We start from the raw sequence: 19,058 nt of genomic DNA, 5'->3' as shown, positions 1-19,058 counted from the left end.
TGTGTCGACACAACACTGGTCCACTGGTTCATCCCCAGAGTTAGAAATATATTAGAAAATGGTCAGATACAAGGGCTGGACTACTCTAGTGTAAGACTACAGTGTGTATGACATGAAATTAAATGGAAAAAAAAAAACATGCCTTTTTGCTTTTATGATAGCCTTCTGATTGCAGCTCTTAGGACGTGAGGATGAAAGCTTTGAAAATTTTGCAGACAGACAATATTTACTGATTTGCAGTGTTAGGTCTCTACAGAACTAGATTCTCTTATAATGATGTGAATCTGAGCACAACTCTTAACCCCAGCTCAACAGAGCAACAAGTGAAGGATCCACTGATGCAGCATCAAATATTTACTGAGTTTAATTCTCAGTGTGCCAAAATATTACAGACTCCCACAGACCAAAGATGAGCACATTAGTTTATGATGATTGGCCACAGGTATGAGACAGATGGGTTGTATAGAGCGCTCTGTGAATGAATGAATATGATGCTTTATCTATATTAGGGGAAATGCATTGTTCAGTAGCTTTCTAACAGACTCGAGGCTGAAGTAAGGGTGGTTCAGACCACAAACCTTCTATTTAGAAGAAGTTCTAGTCTATGCTTTGACCCACAGCTGATCAACTTATAGAATCTTTTCTACTGACGGCTGTAAAAAAAGTTCTAAATATCTTTGCTGGCAAGCTCAATTCTTTCAGATCAAAATTCAAGTCTTTATCATCTGAGTTTTCTCTGATCTCCTGGACATAGTTTCTCATCTGTCTCTTCTCTAACTAAAATGAATCCTGACAAATTTCATATAAAAGTTCTGCCTGTCACTTTCCCCCCCATGCTGCTCTCAGTTAGCGATCTGTCTCTTTTATCCAGGTGCATTAAATGATTGCTTCAAGACAGCTAGTGTCCTCCCTCTCACAGATACGGCTGTTTTACATAATTGCAGTGCATGTTCAAACTTCCCTTCATTTCTGAAATTCTTGAGGAAACCATTTCTCATCAGGCTCGCCAGCCAGTTGACAAGAATATCTGACAAGTTCCAGTTTGGTTTCCATCAAGACCAGAGCAGTAGTGAAAATGAATAATGACATTTTTATACGGTTATACATGCAGCTGTGCTTTTCTGTTTAGACCTAATAACTTCAAAAATCTCCCTTACCTCAGTGAATATTTCATTAGTATTACCCTGAATTTCCTGCCTCTCAGTCCCGTAAAAAGTTTGACTAAAGACGTCAAACTGGTCTCTCCTTGACAATATCAAGTCATCTGCTAAAATCTTTGAATTTTGAACCTCACATCCTTAAGCTCATCTGGTTTTATTTGTTTCATCTAAAAAAAACTGCAAAAACAACCCCCCAAAAAAACTTCTGTTAACCAAAAACATTTAGATTTAGTTCTCACTTTAATGCGCTATCATCTCAATTATTTTAATAGTGGGTTCGCAGAATTATGTACAAAGTCTATGAAATGAGGTGAACTCACAGAAATACACACCATGTGATGTAAATAAAGACAAAAATCAACAAGCTTATTGATGCTGTTACGTCCCCACATGAAAGCTAGGCGAAGAGGGTGGGGGACAGTAACAGTTGGATCCGGGTTGAAATGAAAAGAACACCAGGCAGAGGTAGTTAACACAAAATATCTTTATTATAATCAATTAACTCAATCACATAAATAGTAACAACAGAAGGACACAGCACCGCTGCTTTAATGGTAGATCAGACAGGTCAACCCAAAGAGATGGCGACCACTTAAACAAAGAAAACAACTATAAGGCTCCAACAGAAAAAGACAGCAACGCTGCTATTAACAATAACCAGGCAGGCCACACAAAATAATGGAGGCCACCGTCCCTTAAGGAAAACCACTGCTCAGTTAAGAACTACTCAAAGAGCCACACACGGTGGGGCTGGTCACACACAGCAGGCCTTTTCCACACCTAGACCAGCCTCACACACTGGCCAGCACAGAGGAACTCCACCAAAAGCCTCTCCCACAGCCACACTGCTCTTCTCCAGCTTATATCACCTCTGAGGGTAATTGGTGGTAAACGAGGGCAGATGAGCAGCAGGTGTGTCCTAAAAGGAGAAGGCAGGGGCAGAGAGAGACAGGGGAGGGGCAATAAAGGAGGAGGAGGAGAGGACAACACCACGCCCACACACTCCCACAGCCTCACAGGAAGTAACAGATGCTGTTGTGAAGACAGCTGGAGCTGTTTGGTTCAAATTAATTTTTTATAAAGCGACGAGGAAATGTGGAGAAAAGTGACAGAAATTGTAAGATTTCTGTGCAAAATATGTAACAGTAACTTGATTCTAGCCATCAGCTGTACTCCTCATCCTGGTGGCTGTCAGGGGGATTCCAACACTCGTGTTTAACAAAGTTTGACCACTTTTCTCCAACACGGTCAATCCATTAGCAGCTGGGTAAGGGCTAGACTTGGTGTTCCTAACCTTACTGTTCCTCTGATAACCACCAATGCTCAGCTTCAACCACTAGCAAACAGCTAAACAAACACAAGCTCACTTAGCTTGATAAGCGTGGGTCTGCAATAACGCGGCAACCGCTTACCAGAAAAAAACTATTCTTGCAATGAAGATATAATTACAGTGCAATAAAAATTGATCCCGAAACCATAAAAACGTGGGGACTGCCTTGGCTGCTGATCTTCATGGAAAAGAAGGCGATAGTGCTTAATGTGGGGCCAGGGGCTGTTATAGATGGGGTTGGGGTACTCCCGTGTCCACAAAGGGATTGGTCTGTCTCAGGCTCAGATGAGTAAACACACTAACATAAGCACTATATGCCCAACGCAAGCCCCCACCTTAACCTTTAGCAAAGATGTGATACTGGAATATAATTATTCGGGTTGTGAGAACTGAAGTGTCTCCACAAAATTATACACACACACACACACACACACACACACACACACACACACACACACACACACACACACACACACACACACACTCTTCCACATTTGCAATTATCACCATTTCCCCCCCTGCTGGTGCTGGCGTCAATGTGTCAGATAAAAACCGTATAATTACAGTGTATTATCTGACAGGAGCGTAGCTCTGAATGCCGCTGGCGAGGTCGTTCTGTGTAGATGAACAGACGATTTGTCAGAAAAGATGATAATGATCCAGTAAACTGGAAGCTGAATACACGTCATACACATTTGTTTTATTTGAGTTTTTAAAACTTTTAAACTGAACAATGCAAACATGAGAACACAAATCAACATTAAAACAACTCACTTACATCCTGTGGTCAAGTGTTTTTCCTCCATTCAGAGTTTCTTATCTAGTTTATCTAGATCTGAGTCATTATTATAGTTATAGTCTACTTTTTAATGTTTAGTCTCCTAGTTTAGTATTTCCGCTGTTTGCTAGTTTATTCATATTTCTCAGTTCTCAGTAATTTGATTCCCTTTCATGTCCACTCTGTCTCTGTGTAGCGTCCCACCTTTGTGAAGTCAGTTTTGTCTTTGTGTTGTTGTTTCCCTTTCTGTGTGTTGAGTTTAAAATTTCACCGTGTCTCCTTCCTCCTCTGTCAGATCCTTGTATTTAGTCTATTCATGTGTTTGTTTGTTATCTTTCCATTTAGTTATTGCTTATCCTGTTCCCTTTGTCTCTTCCACGGGTTTTGTCTTGTCTTGTGAAGTCAGCCATGTCTCTGTTTGTTTACCTTTTTGTCTTAGTGAAGTTTGTGTGTTTTTGTCTCAGTGTTTATTTTGATTTTGTTTTGCTTCCCCTGTCTCGTTACTCCTGATTTGTCTCTGCTGTGTCTCCAGCTGTCTCCACTTGTCCTAATCACCTTCCCATATTGTCTCATTCTCCCTTTGTCCCTTGTTGGAACCTGAAGTTATTGAAGTTCCCTTCGTGTTTCTCAGTGTTTTCCGGCCTCAGTATTTTTGCCACTTTAGGTTCCAGTCAGTTTATGTTTGTAGTTTTCCTTTTGTATTTTATGTTTTCCTTATCATTGTATCCCAGTCACCAAAAAGGTAAAAAAACAAAACAAAAAAACCTGCAGAAAAAAATTAAAATCACTTCTAATGTTGTGAAAGAAAACACAAGCAAAACACAATCTAAAATGTACCACTTCTTGAGTTTTGACAAAAAACAAACTAATCAAAAAGTCAATTACTCTCAACTGAAGAAATGTTTTCCTTACTTTCTGTGCTATAAAGCAATCAAATTACCCTTCCATCTTCCGGTTTCCGTTTTCTCTCGTCCTCCTCACCTTTATCTTTGTTTCATTCTCGCTATTTTCTCTAAGTTTCCCCGTTTCTTCCCTTTTCCCATTAATTTTCCCTTTTTAATCCTTTTGGTAGATTTCTTTCAATTAGCTTATTTCTCGGAATCAGACCATTTACACACTCAGACAAAATCACTGAGATAAAAAAAAAAAAAGCTAATGGACCACAAGGAGTTCATCTTTCAGCAGGAAAAATTGTTTACACCTTATTTTTCCAGCTCCAAAAAAAGAGGAGATGAGAACCCACACGGCCAAAATCGAAGAATCAAGTAAAAAACTGATTTGATTCTTAGATTTTGACACAAACACGTCCATTAAACTTTGTCTTAGTCATCTTTCTGCTAATCTGTTCCAGCAGTTACGAAAATGGAAATGCAAAAGGGATCTGATGAGAGATTCACATACTGAGATCAACAGTAACATTATAACTAATTAGAACCAAGCTGTGCACTGGTTTCCTCTGCTTTAAATTAAGTGAGCTAATTTTTCCATGCCTCCCTCTGCTTGTCCAGGACAGCGAGGTATTCCCAATCCAACTGAGAGATATAATCTCTCCAGCAGGTCCTGGATCCATCACGACGCCTCCTCTCAGTAGAAAGTGCCTGAAACACGTCATGTAGGAGGGGTCCAGGAGGAATTCAAGTCAGATGCCCAGACCGCCTCAAATGGCTCCTTTCAGTGTGGAGTAGCAGCAACGCTCACTCCAAAGTTTAGTCGAGGCACCCTTCAGAGGAAGCCCTTTTCCAGTGCTTGTATCCACGATGCCAAATATGTGCTGATGAATTTTGAGCAAAAGCCTGCAGTGTCTTCCTGTGAATGCTGTGGGTGGACTAATGAGATGAAACATGAAAAACAAATCTGTTTCATTTTTTTTCTCTAAGGTCACAAAGTTGTTGCTAAAAAAACATTAAACTGGCTGCAGATGATGTCTTTGATCACGCCAAATCTGCCTTTTTACCTCCATGAATGAAGGTTCATTCTTTGTTTTCACATGTCCGGTGCATCGATGTTTTCATGCAGAATATTGTGAGATTTGTTTTTCATTTGATTTAAATGCATACGCATGTTTAGCCTTGTGCCTTAGTCAAATTAAAGTTTTGATTTCAATTTATGCAGCGAAATTGGAAATTTAAGAAACACTGACAAGTTGATTTTTAAAGGGTAATTTTAAAACATTCACAGTAAAACGTTCTTCAGAGACGGAGCATCAGTATTCATTCAGCTCTTTAGTAATTACATTTGGTCCAACCATTTCTATTCTTTGGTCACATTAAAGGAAACGACTGTCTGCTGTTATGATGCATGCACACGAAGTGCAAAGCAAACGTTCACCGTGTAAGTCATGTGAAAACAGTCGTTGGAGTGCTTTTGAACTCTGGCTTTTAACAGCCAATGTTATCCTGAAAACACAACCTTATGCTTGGAATTAAGAAACAGGAACATATTTTAAAAACCACCTCTAAGCCCCATTAATTACAGGATAATATGGGAACACCCACTTTCGTTCTGCAGGGATGTTAGCTGCTCTTAGCTTGCTAGCTTTTGCTTTTTGTTTTGTTGTTGTTTTTTCGTACAGGAAATTCAAAATGATGTGCATGTGACAACTTCGACTACTGCATAATATTTCTGTCACAGATGAAAAGCGAAGTTATAACTGCGATCCTGGCACGAGCCACACCAACACACTACAGCACATTAGGAGAAATCCTCAAAGCTCAAGGATTTCTCCTGTATTTCCAGCCTTTTATGCATCTTGTCAGAAAGTTTTAAATTCATCGCATGATCTAATTTACTGTGACGTTCAAACTGCTCCTCTGTTGCAGACTGTAGCAATCTTTTGCTGGAGTTGTTGTGCCCATTTCCCCCCGGGGGTGTACAAGGGACAACAGAAATTTAATAGGCTGCAAACTTGCTCCTCACTTTCCAGGATGAGTCATTACATGAAGTTCTCATCTGAGCTTAAAGGCAGTTTAGACATTTCAGTGTGTTTTTCAGGCCAAAGGCAGTACAATCCAAAACAAGTCAGATGGTCTCATAAATTAAAAGCATGGAACTGATCCCTGAGCAGTATATTCCTTGGAGGTCTGTACTGTTTAATGAGCGTGTGCACTGGCACTACATTTGTGTGTGCACATGTGTTTCAGCTTGCTGGCATAAGTCAACTTTAACACAGTATTTGTTTTGATGTTCATTTACTTTATTAAATGCTTGAGAGTGAAACTGTGCACACTTCAGTGCCGTTGTTGATGAGCTGCTGATGGACTGCAGTTAGCCGTCTGCAGTGACTGGAACGTGTATTTGTTCATATTGCTAAGACTATGAGGTACTTCCCGCTTTTATAAAGCATTCATAAAGCTGTCAGTTTGATTTCTAGTCAGTGAGCTCAAAAACAACAGGTCAAATACATGCCCACCAGGAAATAGTCCCAACAGAACAGAAGTAATTTTATCTGATGCATTCAAACATCTGTCACTTTTTGATTTAGACGAACGGTAACTAACGGGATTCTCACTGAAGCCAGAAGTGGAGACTGAAGCTTGTTATATGCTCTGGGAAACGGAGTCCCAGAGTTTGCTTAAAATCATTTATTTTGCACGTTCTCCCAAGACTGAGCCTAAATGATAAACTGAAAAAGTATACTTTAGTTCTGCAGTCTAGTTACCTTGCTTAATTAACATTCCCCGAGCAACAAGTTTGAAAACCTGTCCTGTACTTTTGTATTCGAGCCAGGAGAATTAGCTTAGCTTGTGTGAAGAATAGATGCTTGGCAATTTAAAAAAAAATCACTGCCAATTCTGCATCCAGAGAAAGTATTAACCTGGCAAACATCAAACTAATTTGCCGCTAGTTAAGCCGTACACTGTAACGATGGCTGCTTTCAGTCACTTCGATATGAAAACTAGAACCTCTGTCTTGTGTGTGTGTGTCCTCGCAGGAAACTGGCAAAGTCCACTCTTGTGCTCGTGCTGGTGTTCGGCATCCACTACATCATCTTCGTTGGGATGCCTCATACATATCAGGGACCAAGCTGGGAAATCCGAATGTACTGTGAGCTGTTTTTCAACTCATTTCAGGTACTTTCTGTGTTACACAACATGTTATGAGCGCTTCGCATCCGCTTCTTCCTGTGAAAAATGCACCGAGCAGCAAACACACCTGCACCAGGTCATTTTGCTCAGACTTTTGGCGATCCATGAAGGGAATGCAATTTTGGTGCACAGAGCAAATGCATTTTTCCTGGTCGCTTGGACTTGCTTAGCATTGGACCTGCTCCATAATATTTTGGCCACTTTAACTAAAAAACAAAAACATTTTGTTTTCCTAACTTTTGCACTTTTCTTTTGTTTGTGGAAACTTTCAGCCGGTCAGTCCAAGCATTATTTGGCAAGTTAATGAGAGACTATTTAAAACTGTGCAGTTGCCGACAGCTAGAGGGGGCCTACAATGAACATCGTTTATTTACACTGGTACACACAAGCTCTTTATATCTATTCCAAGGTCACAGGCATCTGTTCCATCTGCTGCCTAAATAAACACGTGTAAAACCACAATTGCACAGCGAGTAGTGAAAGCATCAAGCAAGCGACTTTACTCATGAGCTTATCCAGTTTGGCAGCTTTTAATAATGATTCCACTCTTTCCAAGCCAAATCAGCAGGTGTCTTGGGTACTGACACATTTCAAACGACTCGCCACAAATCCATAGAAACCAATCAATTAACAGTAACACCAGTGCTCCTGCATTTTTAATTACAGTACTGTTAGACGTGTCTCGGCAGTAACGATGTGAGTGACAGGGATTGTAGAGATTTTACAGTGCTCCCTGAACCAAGAGGCTTGTACGGCCACAGCGGCTCTAAAGATTTAGCATTTAGAAAAGCCTTTAATTACTGCTGTCGCACTGTAGTAGCATTTAAAAGCAGATCATTATAGATTTTTCTCCGGCCAAATAAAAATAAGCACTGTTACACACACACACAGAAGAGTAGATTTCTTTAAGCTTGCTGACACGCCAAAGAATATTCAAAAGGGAATTCATCTTATTTGCCTCTGCTAGTGTAAATAAAGTGTAATCGAACTGCCGTGTTCATGTCTTGGATGTAATCTGAGTAACAATAACTTACTGAGCATCTTCTAGATCAGGGGTGCCCGATCCCAGTCCTTGAGAGCTTCCGTCCTGCAGCTTTTAGATGCATTCTTGCATCCTTCAGTTACTTTTCTGAAAGTGACTGAGTCGTGGATATTTTATCACTTACACGTCAACTAGTCAGCTCAATTATTACATTTTTCATGTCATGGATCGGGATGGCCCACAATTATCTTCTCTAAATGCCTCTGGGTGACTGTCAGTGAAGCGCCTTCATAATGACTCTTGAGTGCTGCCTAAATTTAAATGAGCAGTTATAATTATATGTAAGTGGGGTTGAGCCCTGTACTGGGTGTGAACTAGATTAACTAACATACATGAACAGAGTTTATTTTCAGCTTGGCATGAATAATCAGCGAACATGTTACCAAAATGTTTATGCCATACATGCGTAAGCTGCTGTTTGAAAAAGCTGAAACGTTATGCTTCAGCATAATAAATAAATAAATAAATAAATAAATAAATAAATAATAATGAATAAATGAGGCCTTTCATTGAAAAAAAATTAAAATGCACGAAACCTTGTGTAATTTTTACTGCCTGAGTTCATTTTAGTCATATGTACTCTAAAAGTAAGTACAGAAAGGAAAACATGGTTTTAAAGGTCACTATACAAAATTTACGGTATTTTCCTACATTTGGTTTTCGCTGGTCGCCTGCGCTGAGATGATGTCGTTTTCATAATTCGTAGTTTCTTTGAACCAGTTTCAATTAAGTTTACACTTAAGTGTTCTGCAAATTATCCACTGTCTTTTAAGTATTTTATAATAACTGACCTTCAGGCACATTTACTTAAGTTTTTTATTAACCAGTCAAGCATTTAATACGATGAACATTCAACACTCGAGAACTTCTGAAAGTCGTGTAATAAAAGGTCTTTGTGGTAAAGGTGCTCGGTCTTCTCTCTGAGGCCACTGATTGCTGAGCAGTGTCACAGGAAGTTATATAGCAGACACAATGTGCAATTAACAAGAACGAAAGAAAATAACAGCTGACAGAGTGAACATGATGCCGTCTTAATGTGAAATGTTGCTGTCATCAGATTAAAAATGATCCTGTAGTTTAAAAAAAACCTGACAGTTAAATATCGAGGTTAAAGATACGTAAATCATTTTGTTTTTTATTAACATTTTACACAACTTGAAAGGAAAAATTAAATAAATTTGTAAGCAAAAAACCTAAATAGATGATGTAAATGTCAGCTTTAATGTTACTCTGATTTACCAGCAGAACAAAATAGACTGTCATTCCTATAATAAGTACTTTCCTTCACGTAACACCACATTGTTTTATATTTATTAAAAGAATAAACCCAGAAGACACTCATGAATAATTCTGTGTCTTTTAAAGGTGCATAGTCAGCGTAGGTGCAGGGTAAGCAAAAGGGAGCCAGTCTCAGTGCCAAAGTCAAGCTTAGGTAGACGTGACTGTGCAAGGAGTAAGTTTAACAATCGTGGTTTCAGAGTCATTATTCAAAAATAGGAATATATAGCAAGTTCACAAAACTGTGACAGTAACTTCAGAGCACAGAGGCTTCACAAACAGGAAGCATGACTCTTTAACTTTGTTTACTTTGTAGTTTCGTAACCTTTTCATGGCTGGCGGTGGCTGCGATTAGACGCAATAGGCTTTCAGGTCGTCTGTTTGCCCATCCCAGGCTTGTGGATACAATATCTCAGGAATGCCTTTGGGGAATTTCTTAGCATTTGGCACAAACTTTGACTTGGCCTCCAGGATGACATGGTTAAAATTGAATTTGACTGCAACTTCAGTGGTTGGCAGAGTCATTCAAACGCAATGCGGCATTTCTAATTTACAGAATAAAGGATATGTGTGTAGAGCAGGTTTTAAAGGGTAAAGAGAAAGGAAGCGTGTGGAACATTGTATCAGCTGCCTGTGGGAACATTGTTCTACCTTACTAATAAATGGACCCCAAAAGCTCTGATCCATGTTTGATAATGTGCAGCTACATTCTTAAATAGTAGGGGGCCATATTCAACCAACCAGTATAACCAAGACATTTTAATAATTTCTTTTTTTAATTAGGCTGATGTGTGCACCTATGCCAGCTGAAGCCAAAAGCAAACAAACACCATGCTTGAATTTGTGATGGGATCCAAAGATGCAACAAAAACACAATTTTCTGCCAAAATGAGCACAAAAATTACGCACTGCCCCCCGATGAGCCAAATAACCCTCAGCTGCATCACTCCATCCACCTCAGCATCCACCTCAGCATCCACCGCAGCACGAGCGCATTTATTTGAAGCCACAATATTATCATGGAGACAAAAATTGCTCTGAATGTGTAAATTAAACACATTCACTCGAAAACATTACTTGTTATTGCATTTATCCATGTAAATACTCTAAAAAAAAGTAAACCCTTAGATAAAAAATAAAGTTAAGCTACATGCAGATGTAAGGACAGATGCTAAGTATCATTTGTATGGAAGTGATGTCTGGACAGGTGCTAAGCAACCCACAGGGCTAGATTAACCTGCTGAGAGGCCCTGGGGTGGAAGTTATCTGCCAAGCTCTTACTCACCTCAGTTCCTCCAATTCTCTTTTGCATGGATGAGTGCTCCCAGACTCCAGGTTTGGTATGATTGGTTTTGCAAGTGACAATTAATTTAAAAAATGCATTTACAAAGATGCACTCAAGCACATTAGTGTAGTGATAAAGGCCTGAAGTGTAATGGATTTTTTGGAGTTAACCCATTGCCCTTGTGAGGTGTCACTGGATCAGAAGGGCTGGGAAAAGTTTAGTCACAGTAAGGAGAGTATGATGACCTCTGTTTGCTGATAGTGCTGAGCTTTCTGGCTTTACGAAAGGTAACAAGGACACCCCACCTGCTTTTAGATATTTAATTACAAGTAAAGCTCTTAATCTTTGATTTCAGGTGTTTTCAGTCTCATTCCTACAAGTGTATAAAATCAAGCACCTAGCCATGCTGTCTGCCTTTGCAAACATTGTTCTAAAGAGCTCATTGAATTGAAGCTGTGCTGTAATGGGATGCCGCTGTTGGCTGTAGCTCAGGTGGTAGAGTGGGTGACCTACTCACCGGAAGGTTGGTGGTTTGATCCCAGTCTGCTCTAGTCTGCATGCCAAATATCTTTATTATCCCCACGCTCCGATGCATCCATCGGAGCATGAATGCGAGTGAATATTAGATAGAAGCACTAAAAAACCTTACATAAAGTGCTTGTGTGATTGGGTGAATGCACAAGTTGTATAACGCACTGAGTGCTCAGTGAGAGTAGAAAAGCGCTATATAAGAACCAGTCCATTTACCAGCCCATTCACTGTTTCAACAACTCTTACAAATATCAATGTTCCTTCTCTGGCATTAACATTAGCACAAACACTGTCCACCAGGAGCTTCATGGTATCGGCTTCTATGGCAGAGCAGCAGTGCATTGCATAGGTGGCGCGCTGCTTTAGTCCATGCAGTCTGTCAGGAAGGTTTTGGTAGAAGAGCATTTATGAAACTGATACAACGTCCTACAACCACACCTGTAGGCACGTATCTTCAGTCATTCTCCTTGACATTATCGATATTACCCCCAGGTTCATTTTGAGACGACATCAACAGATCTCCTGTAGCGTCACATTTCCTTAATATTACGTTAAGTACATGTAAAACTTATGGGCAGTACACACCTGCAAAAAAACAAACAAAAAAAACAGTAGATGGACATCCATCCATCCGTTTGGGTTGTCATAGGGAACATCATGGACCGTCTGTCAGACAGACAGATGACCGTTCACACCTAAGCCTGATTTACAATCACCAATTAACCTAACATGCATGTCTCTGGAGTGTGGGAGGAGACTACACAAGCCTCAGCCAGTCAGTCGATTCAAACTGGGCACCTATGGAAACTTTATTCCCATTCCTCCAAGTTATTCCTGCATTTGTATGTCAGCACAGCAGATTTTACACTGAAATAGCAGATGCTCTCACTCATTGCTGTGTCAGGGTCTTGCAGTGCAGTGTAGTAACACTATTAGCTGCACTATATTATTTTCTGGCTTAATATTTCCACTTCTGGAAATATTAAGCGACCATGGCTCAGGGGGTTGGGAAGCGTATCTGTAACCGGAAGGTCGCCGGTTCGATCCCCAGGCTCTCTGTCCTGGTTGTTGTGTCCTTGGGCAAGACACTTTACCCTACTGCCTACTGGTGTTGGCCAGAGGGGCCGATGGTGCGATATGGCAGCCTCGCTTCTGTCAGTCTGCCCCAGGACAGCTGTGGCTACAACTGTAGCTGCCTCCACCAGTGTATGAATGTGAGAGTGAATGAATAGTGGCATTGTAAAGCGCTTTGGGTGCCTTGAAAAGCGCTATATAAATCCAATCCATTCTGTTATAAGTACGTGCTTCTTTCTTCTTTTGATATTGGATAAATGTCTCTGATTCTCTGAATCCTTTTTTTTTTTAAATCAAGTAATTATCTTCTCTGCTATTTTTGAAATGCAGGACCTGAATCTCATCATTGTAGAATATATATCTCTTTACTCTTTGGTAACATTTTTATGAACAAAGACTGTGAAATAGGTAACCTTGGATACTGATTTTAGGGACAATGATTGTGTAAAGAGATTAAATGAGTAATTTTTCATATTAAGAGGATTTGCTACAGTATGAGCCACAAGGGAATATTTCTTAAATGAGACGTTGTCAACCTGACAGAAACAATGCTGAGCTGCTGGTTTTCTTATAGAACAGATCCAAGCTGCCAAAATCAGAATTAGAGACGCTGGTGTCTGTACATTATTAACGTTTCTGTTTTTCAACAGCTTGGCAGAGTATATTCTTCTTCAGTTACTGTCATGATGAAATGTTTAGTAAAATCAGAAACTAAAAATCTCTCCAGAGAACTTTGGTTTGTTTTGGCTTTTCAGAGATTTACTACCAAGATGTCTCTCACTAGTTGTGCATCGCAACGTGCACACAAACACACACATGAGCATGCAAACACAGATGGTCTGTAGACACCTTCATAATTCATAACTGCGTTAAAAACTTTCTGGTTCAGTGAACACAAGAACAGAAGGAGCCAGAGACACACTTTCTTTATTTTAATTAGACACTACAATAAGAAAAATCTTCTACATCCTCGATAAAATTGAAGCCATAATTTTGAGCTGAAATATATAAAATCAAATGTCTGTTTATTCAAGTGCTTGGTGTGGTGTGCTTGGTGTAAACTGGATCTATCCCAATTACTCAAGTACATTTAATGTGACCAGATTCCTGTCATGGCGGAGTATGCCAGGGACGTTTATTAATGCACCCAAAAGCAGACGCTGGAGCGAGGGACTGCATTTTTAAACCAAAAGCGAGCCTTTATTAAGGCTGGTAAACATGTAGGAGCGACAACTAAACAGAAACCTAAACTGGGAAAAACTAAAAAACTGTGACAAGACTGTAGAATGAAACGACTACGATGCGACGTAGAAGGAAAACAGACGACCTGACAATGAACAACGGAAGACAGGGGACTTAAATAATTTCCCCCAGGGATCAATAAAGTATTCTGATTCTGATTCTGATTCTGATAAATACACACAGGAGGTGATCAGGAAACAGCTGACTAGAATTAGCACAATGACGTCACAGGGGAAGTCAAACTAAACACAGTGACACACAACACTCTTTCAAAATAAACCAGGAAACACTGAGAAAATAACAATAATCAAAGAATAAAACTAAAACATGCAAAACACTGGGTCGCAGTCACTATCGTGACAATTTCATTAAATTAAACAATTTACACTTTAGGTATCCCATAAAATTACGTGGAAAACTTTAATTTTTTAAATGTATTTAAAGCAAAGTGATATTAACTGGTTACCTGCAGCATCACTATCATCTTAATAGCCATTCTTTGTATTGCATGTAGATCAAAGTGGTAAAGAATGTGATGATCGCACTAAATGTCTGAAACGGTTCATAACTTGTATTTCAATTTTTCTTTTCAGGGCTTCTTTGTGTCAATTATCTATTGCTACTGCAATGGAGAGGTGAGTAGGCAGTGATTTATTCACACTTGATAGAAGTGCTTTGACAGTATAACTAGAGAGCATGGCTGCTGTGCCTGTCAACATGTTGTTGATGCTTCAGATATACTCAGTTTTTACTACGTCATTGTATAATTACATGGGAACTCAGTACTAATGGGTCTGACTTGAAGTTTTTATTTCGATCACAACAACACAGCTGCAGAGTTGTGTGTCTGCGTCTTTCACAACACACTGTTGTGTCCACACACAGAGTGTCAGGTTTTTGTACGCCTGTCTAAGTCCTCAAAGCTGCCTTTGTTGTAGTTCTTCCCACAGCTGGTGTTGGGATCACTTTTTGCCGTGATGACACACTAAGAGACACGCAAACAGACTGACAACATGAAAACAATTCCAGCCGCGCTGATGCAGCTGCTGATATCTCCTACAAAGGGTTTAATTACTCCGGTGGTACATGTAATCTGTGGTCAGGCTGATGAAGCGTGTTTTTCTCCCTTCATCTGTGCTGCCATATTATCTGACTCTTTATTATCTCATTCTGCACGGAGAGTGCTGAGCGCTGAATTAAAGTTTCCATTTCTGACACTCTGATCTTTACACAAAACTTCTCTCTTTTTTTTATGCTGTCGTTCACTTTCCCTTCGTGATCCTCATTATCCTGCGGAGCTCTCCTTTTTATTCTCCGGAGCCTTTCAGAGTCACCGAAAACCAAACAACGCCAAATTAAACTGAAGGTTTTTGTATTCTGTTGAATAAAAGCGCCATAAAGCAATTTGTTATTTTGTTATTAACACTGAGCCAAATGACTCATGTAAGGTAAAAGGGTCTCAGCCAACACTTGGAATTAACACCCTACTCTGCTGCTCCGTGGAGCTTTAAGCTGCTCCTAATGCTCTGTTTTAGTCATTCAGCCCACGCGCTGCGTGCACAGTTGAATCTTTTTCATCCACTTGCATATAGGAAAGTGTAGGCTGCCGTGTCCAGCAAACAATCTCAAATGTTTGATACCATAAAACAGTAAATTCACATGTAGGAAGGCAGAGATCTGCATACACGCTCTGGTCATCAGATTTATAAACTCACGTGTACGCCGGGTCCTCTTTTTGAAGTTTTAAGTCATCATGAAATTTTATACATGTGCTCGGGCTTCATTTCCACTACGATTCTCAGCCATGCCCGGGTGCAGACACTCACCTGTTTCATCACTTCTGTATTTGGTGCATAGCATTCGTACTACAACTTATTAGACATGGCGATTAGGAATGCATCAAGGAAGAAGTTTATTTTCCTCGTAATTAGGATTGGAGAATTTGTTTTGTTTGTTATAGGGCAAACCCCCCCCCAAAAACAAAGCGAGTCAGTTTTGTTTTGTATGTAATTGATGCACAATTATTATTATTTTCATTGACATGGCTAAAGTGCGTGTGTAGCATTCATTAAACCTTATTCAGGAGCATTGTTCATGTATTCAAAGGCTTAAAGCTCATTACTGCATGCACATAAATGTCATGATGAAATATTGTCATATTTAGAATCAACATATATCATTCCCTGTATACTGATATCACTTTGATCTTTAGATGGTCTATTGGCCTTGAAGGAAAGGTCAAGGGTCAAATATGACACGACATTTTAAAACTTCTTACAGTGCTTTTTATATGTTGACAATACACACCACACGTGTCTACACCCTCACAAAGTTTTATCAGAATTCGTTCAAATGTTATCATTACAGACAGAAAACATGTCTGCCAGTGCTCGCAAAAACATAACTTCCTTATCAGAGATAAAAATAATGTTGTCTTTTCAGGCTTTGCTTTCTTTACAAAGTGTGTCCCTGTGCCAACTGTGCGAGGGTCACACAGTTTTACTGGACATCAATCCTTTCAAAATACCTTCATGAGTGGGAAAAGTCGGTTTCTGTGTTTGCAAATGGTGTATATAGGAGGAAGTGACACAATTAAATGATTAAATTAGCTGCTTGTTCAGGTTAGGGTTGCACAGATTATCCCAGCTGGCGCTGAGCGAGATGCCTCTTGCCTCCTCAACAGTTTGCTTGACGGTCACAGAGAGGCAGCTTGCCACATTGACACTCACACCTGCACCTTATTTGCAATCACCAGTTAAACTAAAGAGCATGTCTTTGCAGGACTACCTGCAGAAAGCTGTGGTAAAATATGTAATTTCCACACAGGGATGTAAGCAACAATAAGATCTGAAGCGGGGATGTGCATGCAGTCTGGCTGCTCTGATATTTTAAACAAAATGAAACAGGAACAAGGAACCACTGGTTAGAAAAGTATTCTGCACCTCAAAATATTTCTTCTGCACTCTGATCTTTGCAAAAAACAATTCAGCTTTGTGTATTTACTGGCTTTTTTCCCCATACCCCCACAGGTTCAGACAGAGATAAAGAAAACATGGACACGGTGGAATCTTTCCTTTGAGTGGGAGGGTCCAGTTGTGTGCGGCCGCTACCGTTATGGATCTGTGGTCGTAGGTCTGAACAACAACAGCACCAGCAGCCAGTCCCACCTGGCTGGTGCTGGGCCGTCCACACGCTCCACCACGCTCGTTTCCAGCCGCGTTTACCGGAGCACAGGTCCAACCGCGATCAGCATGCGTGCCACCCTGCCAGGATACGTAATCAGTAACTCGGATCCATCCATACCCGAGGAGCCTGAGGACAGTGGTCCCAAGCGGGTGGATGATATCTCACTGAGGGAAAATCTGCCTGTTCTAAATATGAGCGGAACGGCTGATGATGAGGAGGAAACGCTGTAGCAGACATCAGACCGTTTACTCCTGTGTTATTCAAACTCTGAAGAGGGATGCAAAGACAAACCAAAAGTGTCACTCTGCAGACAAGAAGAGGAAAAAATGTCCCGGACATTCATAAGAAGAAGAACTAACGTGAACCTTTTATACAGTACTGTAAATTGTGAAGAAATGTTAACTGTTGTCATTGCTATACTGTTTTTGCTGCCAACGATCACCAAAATGCTGACTTTTAAACTTCTACACACAGAGCCTTTAACAGCGCACACAGGTCACGGTGAAAAATGAACACTGAGCCAGAGTCACAGCCCCACACATCACAGTACAGCCGGCACTTTCAGCAAAAGCTGTTGATGGCAGACTGTTTACTTACGAACATCATTTGTTGGAGCGTAAGCAGGCTGGCTGATAAGTGCTACAAGTTGGCAACACTGCTGCTACTCCAGACCCTTTATCTGATAGTGGCTTATTACCTTCAGACATTTCCAAATGACAGGAGGTGAAAAGCTTTTGAGCACCTAGTTTAAAAAAGGACTAAAATAATTAAGTAAAAAATAAAACAAGTTTTTTCCTCAGGGAGGGCAACACCACAGTGCCCTCTATTGCATCACAGCCACTGGAGGTTAGCTTGGAAACACACTGTAGCATGTTTAACAGCGGTCGTCTGACGTTATGGAAATTTCAGCATCTTTTCCAGCCATCACCTTGATTGTACAGTATATCACATGAGTGCCACATCCAAGCTAGACTCGCACAGCAACGCAAAAATAGACGTTACGGATTGGATGGTGAGGTGAAAACACAGCATGAGCAGCATGATAGCTAACGAGGGATAAAAAACCCATAATCTCAAAGCAAACTGAGCACTGGTGAATCTTGGTTCTAGCAGACATGTTCTCTCAATTTGATCATACAGTAGATGTTTTCTTTAAATAGCTACAAGCTTCATCGAACAGACAATGGGCTCTATTTTCCTGCAAGTGTAAAAACAGCAGCTGCAGAAATGCGTGACGTCACAGACATGCACACCTGCCAGCTAAAGCTATAACTATGCTTGGAATCACTTGTCTGAGTTCAACATTAGTCTTTTCTCTACCTCAAACTGACGCATGTTTAAAAAGAATGTATATAACTAAATACAGCGTTTTTGTCATCTCTGGCATAATTTCATTTTTGTTTGTTTTTTTGAGAAAACAAATATTTTACCCTACTTGGGTTTAGAGCTTGGGTTTGTTGCTATATCAACACATTTTTAAAAGCTTGAATACTAATTTGCATATATGAGTTTTTTGGGGGCAACAACACACTGATGATGTAGAAGTCTCAAAAACTGTATGTTTCAAGTATCATACACGTCAGCTTGTATGCATCTTATACATGACCTTGAATCGTTTTTTCTTTCATCTACCTCATGCTGATGTGTCAAAATACAGTAAGTTTGACTGAGCTTTTTACCAACTCACATCTCCGCCACAGTTTTAGCTGTGAGGTGTCCATGGACAGTGTAACAGGTGGAAGGACAAAGCTGCTATGGCATCGCTCACTGGTTTGTGAAGTCTTGTTATCCGGTGTTTTCACCATCTTGTTGTTTTGAAACACGATGTGATGTGATGAAGGAGTTGATCTGCCTGGCTGCACGCTCATCGGCTCGTTCTTAGCCAATCCCTGGCTAATCCTTAAACCACCAAAATTTACAAAATCAGCGTCACTTTTTACCCACTGTGAATGTGAGTGACAGAGTCGATTAGCTCATGAGGAAACATTAACAGAACTCAGGGCCTACTTCCATTTTTCTTACATTTATGTAGATAAGATTAATCTTTATTGTCATTGTACAGATAGT

The 19,058-nt window shown here is 40.2% G+C and overlaps 1 protein-coding gene across 1 annotated transcript in view; it reads left to right on the top strand.

Moving 5' to 3' along the window:
* Positions 1-18,717, top strand: part of pth2ra (parathyroid hormone 2 receptor a) — a 79,737-nt gene extending 61,020 nt beyond the window's left edge. Inside the window, exons 11-13 of the mRNA XM_004566006.4 lie at positions 7,200-7,338; positions 14,399-14,440; positions 16,835-18,717. Of these exons, the coding sequence (XP_004566063.1) occupies positions 7,200-7,338; positions 14,399-14,440; positions 16,835-17,221 (568 nt within the window). The 3' untranslated portion in view covers positions 17,222-18,717. The remainder of the gene's footprint in view (positions 1-7,199; positions 7,339-14,398; positions 14,441-16,834) is intronic.
* The last annotated feature ends 341 nt before the right edge of the window (positions 18,718-19,058 follow it).

The sequence above is a fragment of the Maylandia zebra genome, linkage group LG16 (genome assembly GCF_041146795.1).
Source record: "Maylandia zebra isolate NMK-2024a linkage group LG16, Mzebra_GT3a, whole genome shotgun sequence".
NCBI lineage: Eukaryota > Metazoa > Chordata > Actinopteri > Cichliformes > Cichlidae > Maylandia > Maylandia zebra.
This window is presented reverse-complemented; position numbering and strand designations above follow the sequence as displayed.